Raw genomic sequence first — 11,242 nt, 5'->3', positions numbered from 1 at the left:
TCCTATTTCTGAATCCTTCCTCCTCACGGGCCTGAACCAGCTCTCAGGTTCCTGAAGCATGACTGTGGGAAGTGCCTGAAATGGTTCTGGGGGTGGCTGAGGGCCAGGTCTAAGGGTGCAGGGTTGGAGAGGGGACAATACTCACCGGTCTGCAGGGTCTGCCTCCCCCCCGAGAGCACTCCCAGGGGCAGGGTACCTGTGGGAGTCAGGCCTTTCAGAGTCAGAACACTCTCACTCTCCTCCCTGCAAGGAAGAGGCAAAGAAACCAGTTACAGAGAGATTCATGAAATGGCTGGTTGGGTCCAGGCAAGACTGTGAGTGGCACTAAAACTGGATCCGCCCGCAGGGGTTGGGCACGGAGCACAACCCTGAACCCTCCCAACGTGTGCTGAAACACAGGCTGAAAGGCTTAAAGACACCTCAGCAGCAGCAATCCTGTTGGCAGACTGCCAGGAATACAGAACCAGCATCTCCAACCTTTGCCATGGCTCTGAGGCAACAGCCTCATCAGGTTTCTTCCCTCTGAGGGTGGTGAGAGCCTGGCCCAGGTTGCCCAGGGAAGCTGTGGCTGCCCCATCCCTGGGGGTGTTGAAGGGCAGGTTGGATGGGGCTTGGAGCAGCCTGGGCTGGTGGGAGGTGTCCCTGCCCATGCAGAGGGTTGGATCTAGTTGATCTTTAAGGTCTCTTCCCACCTGAACCACTCTATAATTCTATTATATGATCTCAAAGGTCCCTTCCCACCCAAAACGCTTTGGGGTTCTATGATTTTTTTTTTCCTCAGAAGGACCCTACTGGCCTGGTGCACCCTGACCAACGTTTGGGACATTATCCAGACCCCAAATGAAGCTCAGCCCCCAAAGCCCAAGCTGCTTCCTTACCGAAGGACTGAGAAGACACGTGCCATCTTCCCAATGGCTCTGATCTTATTCCTGATGATCTCTTTACGGACTGTTGTCCCACCTTAGGGAGAGGAAAAACAAACAAACACCAGCATGTTTAAGGTTTCCTGCTCTTTGGGGACAGGTAATGTCAATCAGGCACCTGCCTGACTCCAGGAAAAGAAATCATGGGGTTTTTTTTAAGGATTGACAGCTACAGTCTTGAGAGAACAGTGGTGAGAGGATGGAGGTCAGGATGGCAGTGAGAGGAGGCAACACCAACGAGATGACACGAGGTCTAAAGAGAGTAGAAACCACCAAAGGAAACGGCTCAGATAGGTCTTGTTGGAAGCTCACCAGGTTGGCTCACACTACACAGGATGTAACACAAATGACTCAGCCATGTAGACAACAGGTTTGCAAGGCAGAACACAGAAGGATCTGATGGAGGCTGCAGAACAACCGGGCTGTGCTCGCCGCGGGGAGGAGTGTCAGGCAAGCATCAGCTTTGGCATCCAAGGCACACAGTGACCTGCTTGGCCCCAGCCTTGCCCCTCTGCTTGGACCCCACACAAACACACAAAGGGCAAGATGTCAACTCCCCTTCCAGCTAAACAGACCAAACAGGAGAGAGGAAAAAAAAAAAAGCTTGGAGGGGAACTGAAAAGAAACGAAGGACCAAGAAACCAACCAAAGATGACAAAGAAAAATCGAAGTGAAAGAGGTAACAACTACATCTCCTCTCAGCTGAGATTCCTCACATGGCCCAACTACACAGGAGGACAGAAGAAGCCAAACCAGAGGTCTTAACATGCACCCATGGCCCAGCCATGCACTAAGTGGCTGCATTCAGAAGTTGGCTAGAAACGTGACCCCGTTTCTGGAGTTCCTGGAGGAACACAGAAGGGTTAAACAACCATGTTAAAACTGAAAGGGGGGGATGGAGAAACTGCCCCACTAAGTCAGCTACTCAAATCCACTCCAAGGAATCTGGTGGCACAGGCAGTGAAAAATTAAGCTGGTAGCAAATTCTAGCTGGGTACCTTTCTGATAGCTTGAAATGTAGTGATCTTCAGGGAGAGGAGACACCAAGAAACAAGTAGATGGAGACAGAGATAGAAGAAACAAATTTAATTTCCATGGGAGGGAGAAAGAAAAAACCAAAACCAAACCAACAACCAACCAAACCAAAAAGGAAATGCAATGGGAGAAGCGGGTTCAAAGTCTTGAGCTGTTGAGGGAAACAGCAGCACCTTGTTGGTACCACAAGGGTGTTCTGTGCTCCTCTGGGGGACTGGCTGTCCCCTGTCCTACAAGGATCTGTGCTGGCAGTTCCCACAGGACCCCCAGAGACCCCCCCCCTCAGCCCTGCTCATGGCCCTGCTTCTCACTGCACACCCCACATCAGTGCCCAGCCTGGGTCACCACTTCCCTGTCAAGTCACCCCCCTGATACCCAAACTGCAGATCAGCCCAGCAACTGTTTTGTCCTTTTTCATGCAGAGCTTAAAACCAGGGCCAAAACCTGGGGGGGGTGTGTGTGTGTGTGTGTGACATGAGAAGCCACTTTCCAGAGTTCCCTGTGACAGATGAGAAGGCTGAGTGGGTATTTTGGTGCAGCAAATGTTGAACTGGGGGGGGGGGAAGAAGCAAAGAGCAAGAAACCATTCTCCAGAGTAGCTGGCAAGAAGCATCTGTCACAGTGAATCTAATTGAATTTCTCTGTGACTGAAGAGCAAAAGAAAAAAAAACACAACACAACAAAACACCAAAATTAAAATGTTTCCTACCCAGAACTGTACAAAGGTTGGGCAAAGAAAAAAGAAGTGGAGACCTATAAATCAAGTGCTGATCATTCTTGAATTAACATCACCCACCTTCAACCCCTCCCCCCCCCCCCCCCCCCCGTTTCCCGCTTGGTTGTAATAGCATTTTTTTTTATTACCTTCCAATGTCTCATCACCATCTGAAATCAACTCATCATCAGAGCATATGTTGAGGATGTTAACAAGCATTTCTGTGACTGCAAGAAATAGAGACAGGAAGATTAGTGAGGCCTGGTGAGCAGGCCTGGCAGGCAGAGGCATTTGGGAGGATGAGCTGGACAAGCAAACTGTTTCAAGGTCATTTCTGCTCTGGAAGTAGAAACCTAAAGACACTTTTGGAGCTGCCTGCTGCTGGTACCCTGGAGCAGACAACATACTTGACACCTTCTGCCAAGGAGGTGGATGCTGGCCAAGCACATCACAGATGAAACAGACGTGGGGAAGGAGGTGCCAACATTCCTGCAGAACAGCCTGAGCTCCTTCAAGTTCCCACCTCCCCACCCCGACCTGAACAACAGGCCACCTGGCTTCCAAAAAATGCCAGATCTGGAGAAGGGAGGGAGGAAGGAATTCAACCTTTGGTTCCTCCAAGTCCAAAAACCTTTGGCACTTCACACCTGGAAGTCCTAACTCCAAAGCTCCAACACTGAGGTGGAATTTAAACTCACAGGGAGACGTAAAAACCATTTTTGCTGCAAAGTTGAGGCAAAAAGTCTTGGTTGTATTTGAAGCTGCTTAGCCTCCTCCAGAAGGAAAGAAGCCTTCAAACTGAAGGGGATGCTTCTTTTTTGCTGGCCCACAAGCCAACAGGAGATTTTAATTTCTCTGTTGCAAACCCAGAGCAAGAGAAATGTCTCCAAATTCTTGAGGTGGGGCTGCACCACCCAAGACCAGCTCCACCAGCAATGGAGAAAGAGGCAGAAAAGGGTTGTTCCCTCAGTTCTCAAATGGGTACTGACCTTCATTTTCACAAGAAATGACCCAGTAACATGCAGATCTCTTTGAACCTGAGCTGCTTTCCAGTGCTATTAATGAGTTACAACACTTGCCCAACCCATTTCATAGCCCCAGGGACAGGTTTTTAACACTCAGGGTGCTGTGACCAATCCACAAGTCTTACCCTTTTCCCCTACAAAAGGCAAAGACCATGTGAAGACATCCATGAAGTTTGGAAGCCAGTAGGGATGAGGGGAACAATTGAACTGCCTGATGTTCATGACATTGTTTTCATATTTCAGTACAGCAGCTGGGAGAGAAAAAGGAAAGAAAATACATTTCTCAGGCACTGTCACCTCCAGGGGGTTGTACCTGCACTGAAGAAGCTTCATAACCAACAAGATTCATGCAGAATCAAACTACCAGCTCTCTAAAATAAGAATCAGAGAATTATGGGATGGTTTAGGTTGGAAAGGACCTTGGAGGTCATCTAGATCCAAGCCCCTGCATGGGCAGGGACACCTCCCACCAGCCCAGGCTGCTCCAAGCCCCATCCAACCTGCCCTTCAACACTGCCAGGGATGGGGCAGCCACAGCTTCCCTGGGCAGCCTGGGCCAGGCTCTCACCACCCTCACAACAAAGAATTCCCTCCTCATCTCCAACCTCAGTCTCCCCTCTTCCAGTTTAAAAGCAATATTTGTTGACTTTACCCATTCAGTTGCACTAAAACGTGTCATAACAGTGGAAGTCGATTTAACCAAAACTGTTCAAATTTGTGCAAATCAGAAGTGATGAACACAGAGCCAAAATGCAAAGGGAGGGGTAGAAAAAAAAACCCCCACAGGGGAGGCAAGTTCCCCATGATACTCAGATGGTTTCAGGGACATGGGGAAGTTAAAAGCTTCCCTGTACTAGCAGCTTCTCTTTTTATGGCAGCATCCATCAAGGGTGCTCAGTTGTCACGTGGCTAGAAATGAAAGCATTGTTCTAGGCTTCATAACTTGACAGCTAATTGCTGATTAAGTCTCTGAGTTGGAGAACCCAGCCACTTCCAGCTCCCCAGAGACCATCACTTGAGCATATCAAGCTCTTTTTCATGGCACACATAGAATCATAGAATCACAGAATGGTTTGGGTTGGAGGGACCTGAAAGCTCATCCAGATCCCACCCCCTGCATGGGCAGGGACACCTCCCACCAGCCCAGGCTGCTCCAAGCCCCATCCAACCTGCCCTTCAACACCCCCAGGGATGGGGCAGCCACAGCTTCCCTGGGCAACCTGGGCCAGGCTCTCACCACCCTCACAGCACAGAATTTCCTCCTCATCTCCAACTTCCATCTCCCTCTCCCAGTTTTCATCCCTCCCCATCATCCCATCCCTCCCTGCCCTTGTCCCAAGTCCCTCCCCAGCTTTCCTGGAGCCCCTTCAGGCACTGGAAGCTGCTCTAAGGTCTCCCTGGAGCCTTCTCTTCTCCAGGCTGAACACCCCAACTCTCCCAGCCTGTCCCCAGAGCTGCTCCAGCCCTGGGATCATCTCTGTGGCTCCTCTGGACTCTCTCCAGGAGCTCCATCTCCTTCCTCTATTGGAGGCTCCAGAACTGGAGAGTTAAGAATGAAAGGAGAGGACAGAGTGGGCAAGGAGAGGGATTTTCTATGCACATGAGGACAGAGCTGAGGTGTGAAGAGCAGCAGAGCCCCGACCTTGCCAGCCTTACCCTTGTTGTTATAGACATCTAGGTAATTTGGTGCAGAGAAGATTGTGATGAGGGATGGAAAGCCTGTTGTCTGGCTCTTCCTGTACATTCGGTACCTGAAAAACAGGTCGAGTGTTAAACAGACTGGATGAGGGGCAGCAGGACCACAGAGGGAGCCTTGCTCAGCTCCCAAGCTGCAAAACCTACCCAGCATCCTGGGCTTCGTGAGCTCGGATTACGGATAACAAACTATTGTTCTGCAAAAATTCACAAACTGCAGGATAACTGGAAAAGAAAAAGCAAGTCTCTGTCAGCACATAGCACAGGAAAACACTCAGCACTCATGGCTTGGGTTGAGGAACCAGCCACTTGCAGCATCCACTGGGTTTGTGGCCCCAAACAAGGGCAGAATGCATCACATCGTTCCAAAATGAGTTGCAGAGCATGTTGTTCCACAGAGCCCTGGTGCCAAACCCTCCCCAGCACCCGGGCTCTGAGGGATCTGTCAGCAAAAATGCTTCCCTTTTAGACAGGATAAGATCATTTCCTAGAACTCCTGGTACTGCTCAGTGCCTGAAAACCACTCCAAGGGCACCAACCAGCTCAAAGAAGCTTCTCTGCTGTCCGGTGCCACAGTTTCACATAGCAACATTTCCAAAAAGAGCTCAATATTACAGGAAGAGAAAAAAACCAAACAGATTTTGTGCACTAGAGCTAGCAGCTCAAGACTATTCCTGAGCCAGGTATGCTGCAAAGTCCCCTGGAGTGATCTGAGCAGCAATTCATGTCCCTGTACACCTTAGTGGAAGGGGACACGAAAAGCTTTGGTGCATTAAAGACCCTAAATCACCACTTACCTGTAGAAATAGGAGCAGCCTCGAACAGTGTTGTGGGAGAAATGCTCCAGTGTTTTCTCATTGCCATAATCCTCTGATGGATCAGACCAGAGCAGGTCACACATTGGACCAAAGGCTGGAGGCTCCTTAAACCTGTCTAACTGGAAAACGCACACAACATCAGGACAAGGCTGGGAGAAGCTGCACAGACACCCCCAGAGTGTGGACATGGAGAGCCCAGGAGCCTCAGCCTGGAGTTCCATAGAGCCATGGAATGGTTTGGATGGAAGGGACCTGAAAGATCATCCTGTTCCAACCCCCTGCATGGGCAGGGACACCTCCCACCAGCCCAGGTTGCTCCAAAGCCCCATCAAACCTGCCCTTCAATGCCCTTGTCCCAAGCCCCTCCCCAGCTTTCCTGGAGCCCCTTCAGGCACTGGAAGCTGCTCTAAGGTCTCCCTGGAGCCTTCTCTTCTCCAGGCTGAACACCCCAACTCTCCCAGCCTGTCCCCAGAGCTGCTCCAGCCCTGGGATCATCTCTGTGGCTCCTCTGGACTCTCTCCAGGAGCTCCATCTCCTTCCTCTATTGGAGGCTCCAGAACTGGAGAGTTAAGAATGAAAGGAGAGGACAGAGTGGGCAAGGAGAGGGATTTTCTATGCACATGAGGACAGAGCTGAGGTGTGAAGAGCAGCAGAGCCCCGACCTTGCCAGCCTTACCCTTGTTGTTATAGACATCTAGGTAATTTGGTGCAGAGAAGATTGTGATGAGGGATGGAAAGCCTGTTGTCTGGCTCTTCCTGTACATTCGGTACCTGAAAAACAGGTCGAGTGTTAAACAGACTGGATGAGGGGCAGCAGGACCACAGAGGGAGCCTTGCTCAGCTCCCAAGCTGCAAAACCTACCCAGCATCCTGGGCTTCGTGAGCTCGGATTACGGATAACAAACTATTGTTCTGCAAAAATTCACAAACTGCAGGATAACTGGAAAAGAAAAAGCAAGTCTCTGTCAGCACATAGCACAGGAAAACACTCAGCACTCATGGCTTGGGTTGAGGAACCAGCCACTTGCAGCATCCACTGGGTTTGTGGCCCCAAACAAGGGCAGAATGCATCACATCGTTCCAAAATGAGTTGCAGAGCATGTTGTTCCACAGAGCCCTGGTGCCAAACCCTCCCCAGCACCCGGGCTCTGAGGGATCTGTCAGCAAAAATGCTTCCCTTTTAGACAGGATAAGATCATTTCCTAGAACTCCTGGTACTGCTCAGTGCCTGAAAACCACTCCAAGGGCACCAACCAGCTCAAAGAAGCTTCTCTGCTGTCTGGTGCCACAGTTTCACATAGCAACATTTCCAAAAAGAGCTCAATATTACAGGAAGAGAAAAAAACCAAACAGATTTTGTGCACTAGAGCTAGCAGCTCAAGACTATTCCTGAGCCAGGTATGCTGCAAAGTCCCCTGGAGTGATCTGAGCAGCAATTCATGTCCCTGTACACCTTAGTGGAAGGGGACACGAAAAGCTTTGGTGCATTAAAGACCCTAAATCACCACTTACCTGTAGAAATAGGAGCAGCCTCGAACAGTGTTGTGGGAGAAATGCTCCAGTGTTTTCTCATTGCCATAATCCTCTGATGGATCAGACCAGAGCAGGTCACACATTGGACCAAAGGCTGGAGGCTCCTTAAACCTGTCTAACTGGAAAACGCACACAACATCAGGACAAGGCTGGGAGAAGCTGCACAGACACCCCCAGAGTGTGGACATGGAGAGCCCAGGAGCCTCAGCCTGGAGTTCCATAGAGCCATGGAATGGTTTGGATGGAAGGGACCTGAAAGATCATCCTGTTCCAACCTCCTGCATGGGCAGGGACACCTCCCACCAGCCCAGGTTGCTCCAAGCCCCATCCAACCTGCCCTTCAACACCCCCAGGGATGGGGCAGCCACAGCTTCCCTGCCCAACCTGGGCCAGGCTCTCACCACCCTCACAGCAAAGAATTCCCTCCTCATCTCCAACCTCCAGCTCCCTCTCCCACTTTTCATCCATCCCCCTTGTCCTCTCCCTGCCCTTGTTCCAAGTCCCTCCCCAGCTTTCCTGGAGCCCCTTCAGGCACTGGAAGCTGCTCCAAGGTCTCCCTGGAGCCTTCTCTTCTCCAGGCTGAACACCCCAACTTTCCCAGCCTGGCTCCAAAGCAGAGCTGCTCCAGCCCTGGGATCATCTCCATGGCCTCCTTTGGACTCTCTCCAGGAGCTCCATGTCTTCCTGATGTTGGGGGCTCCAGAACTGGCCAAACCACTGCAGGGGGTGGGAATCTCACCAGATCCGAGTAAAGGGGCAAATTCCACGCAGGAATCAAGCAAGTCATGAACCCCACTTTTAATTGTGAGTTATATGAAGGACCACGGAGATTACTTACTTTCCTAATGTCATCTAGACATGTGATTTCTGGGGACAGTCCTCCATGAACACAGAGAAATTGCTGGTTTAAGAGGGCAGCAAGAGGAAGACAGTCAAATGTATCCATGCAGGCATCGTACACTCGCTCCGAGTACTTGATTCGACCTGAAAGATGGGAGGAGGAGGAGGAAAAGAGGGAAGAATTGAATTCATTTACACGACAAAGAGTGTTCAGCCTGTAAGCAGAGCTTTTTTTTTATATATATAGAATCTTCTTTTTTTTTTTTTTTTGTTTTGAGTGGGAGTCATTCATGCATCCAAACCCACGTGATTTAAGAAGCATTAAGCAAAGAATCACGGGATGGTTTGGGTGGGAAGGGACCTGAAAGCTCATCCAGTCCCACCCCCCTGCATGGGCAGGGACATCTCCCACCAGCCCAGGCTGCTCCAAGCCCCATCCAACCTGCCCTTCAACACTGCCAGGGATGGGGCAGCCACAGCTTCCCTGGGAATCCTCTTTCAGTGTCTTACTACCCTCATGGTGAAAATATTCTTCCTAATATCCAACTTATAACTCCCCTCTCCCTTGTCCTGTCACTGCACTCTCTGGTGAAAATCCTTGATGAGCTGCAGGGCTGATAAATGAGTTCAAGTAACCTCACTGCTCAGGTGATATGGAAACTTGACGTCTACAACCCATCAAGTTGAACTTTACACCCTTGTATTTCTGAAAATGCTGACTGAGGAAATGCTTGTTGGACATAAAAGGCTTCAGAGCAATCTGGACACTGCCAAGAATATCAATCTCCCTTCAAGCTGTTACCTAGAACACTTGTACAAACAGGAACATAAAAAAAGGGGCTAGTGGGGGTTTGCCACTGTAATAGGAAATTTGGGATATTAATAAAGCCATCCCATCTCTTTCCTACATCCAGAGTGAACCTCCAGCCTCAGAGATCCTGCCCAGCCTCAGCTGCTAGGCAGATTACAGCCTGGGAAATGCAGCAGCTGTTTCATTTGGAACAGCAATATTACACAATCATTTAAGACAGGAATTGCCTTTTGGGCTGGACACGAGTGCTTGGAGTTGGAATTGGACCCAGATGCCTGTGGTGAAACGAAGCCTCAGACAGGATCCTTCAGGGCTGCAAGTGGTCACAGTCTGTGCTGGATGCCTCATCTTTGAAGAGGTGAAGAGGATCCTTTAAACAGGGATACTGTGGCCTTTCCAAAAGCAGCTTGGCTTTTACAGCATGTTTCTGAGTATCATCATGGAACCAGGGGATGGTTTGGGTGGGAAAGGACCTGAAAGATCATCCAGATCCAACCCCCTGCATGGGCAGGGACACATCCCACTAGCCCAGGCTGCTCCAAGCCCCATCCAACCTGCCCTTCAACACCCCCAGGAATGGGGCAGCCACAGCTTCCCTAGGAATCCTGTTCCAGTGTCTCAGCACCCTCACAGTCAAGAATTTCTTCCTAATTGGAATGACAGGAATATCTCTCCACACTTCCCACTGGAACAGAGAGCAGGAGCAGAGATCACCACACATCATCACATCTGTGTCTTCTTGCATCTGCAGCCCCTTTGCAAGGCAGCAATGTGTTAGCAGATCTTCCAGACAGCCCCATCACTGCTATAAAACACATCTGTCCAGAGCACAAACGGGCATGAAAGGGAAGTTCACCTCTTCTCCAGGTTTATTTCAGAGATGGGAACAGGTTTCTCCAGCTGCCTGCTATGATACAGGAAGTGGAAAGGCAGTTTCTTCTGTTTTTCAAAGGGAAAAAACCCCATCATATTTGGCTTTCTGGTTCAAACTGAGCCCAGCTCAACAGGAGCTTACCTACCACCATCTGACAATGACAGAATCCAGCAGGAGAGCTGGCTGGTGTTTCCCAACTCATTCCTGAGCAAGCAGATGTCATTATCTCTGTACCCGTCCAGCAGCATCCAGAGATGAAGTGCTGAAGATTGGCCTTGTGCTTTGCCTGTAACTGTTTCTTGAGGTCGGGTTCTTGAGCAACTGTTCCCCAGAGAGCTGCACGTTGCTGGTGTGTATAATTTTTTTTATGGCATGGAGGAATGACTGTCACCCTCAGGGCACAGGGGTCATTCCCTGACCTTTCACCATCGTTGGGTTTAAAACCGTGGAAGTGCTGCACGAAAACTATCTTTTCACTCCACTAAAATGATCTTAAAGGTAATGATTCTCCCTAGTGCAAACACTGAAGAACAAATCCTTTATTTGCTTCCAATTGTAATCGCTGATCCCAGCTGCACAATCTGGAGCTGAAAGTCATTTGGCAGTAATTATATGTTGCTGAAAGTCAGGGAGTTGGAGGGGGGAGTGTGTGTGCAACTGGCTCATGAGCAAGACAGGGAAGATGTCTTCAAATTTCTTCCACCCAGGCTCATTCTTCCTAACCAGGAGGCCACATCAACATGCACTCAGTACTTTACAGGACTTATATATTTGTGTGCTTAGTATTATCACTATTTTTAAGCAGGAGCTGAAACAGAAGAGCTACGTATGCACGGGAAAAAAATACAACAGGTTTTTACAGCTCCAGGGATACCTGATACCACTCATAGCAGGCACAAAAATCCAGACCCACACCTAGTCACAACATGTTAATATATTTAAATCCTTAGACTGCTGATACTTACATTCCTGC

The 11,242-nt window shown here is 49.7% G+C and overlaps 1 protein-coding gene across 1 annotated transcript in view; it reads right to left on the bottom strand.

The window, feature by feature from the left end:
* Positions 1 to 11,242, bottom strand: part of PPP3CC (protein phosphatase 3, catalytic subunit, gamma isozyme) — a 62,735-nt gene that overhangs the window by 3,993 nt on the left and 47,500 nt on the right. The window contains exons 5-14 of the mRNA XM_009997867.1: positions 11,235 to 11,242; positions 8,583 to 8,728; positions 7,724 to 7,863; positions 7,074 to 7,151; positions 6,888 to 6,982; positions 3,824 to 3,949; positions 2,823 to 2,900; positions 1,922 to 1,948; positions 879 to 960; positions 146 to 243 (exon numbers count right to left, since the gene is read on the bottom strand). The exon at positions 11,235 to 11,242 is cut by the window's right edge and continues 131 nt beyond it. Of these exons, the coding sequence (XP_009996169.1) occupies positions 146 to 243; positions 879 to 960; positions 1,922 to 1,948; positions 2,823 to 2,900; positions 3,824 to 3,949; positions 6,888 to 6,982; positions 7,074 to 7,151; positions 7,724 to 7,863; positions 8,583 to 8,728; positions 11,235 to 11,242 (878 nt within the window). The remainder of the gene's footprint in view (positions 1 to 145; positions 244 to 878; positions 961 to 1,921; positions 1,949 to 2,822; positions 2,901 to 3,823; positions 3,950 to 6,887; positions 6,983 to 7,073; positions 7,152 to 7,723; positions 7,864 to 8,582; positions 8,729 to 11,234) is intronic.

Source organism: Chaetura pelagica, unplaced genomic scaffold (assembly GCF_000747805.2).
Source record: "Chaetura pelagica isolate M959 unplaced genomic scaffold, ChaPel_1.0 scaffold1075, whole genome shotgun sequence".
Taxonomy (NCBI): Eukaryota; Metazoa; Chordata; class Aves; order Apodiformes; family Apodidae; genus Chaetura; species Chaetura pelagica.
This window is presented reverse-complemented; position numbering and strand designations above follow the sequence as displayed.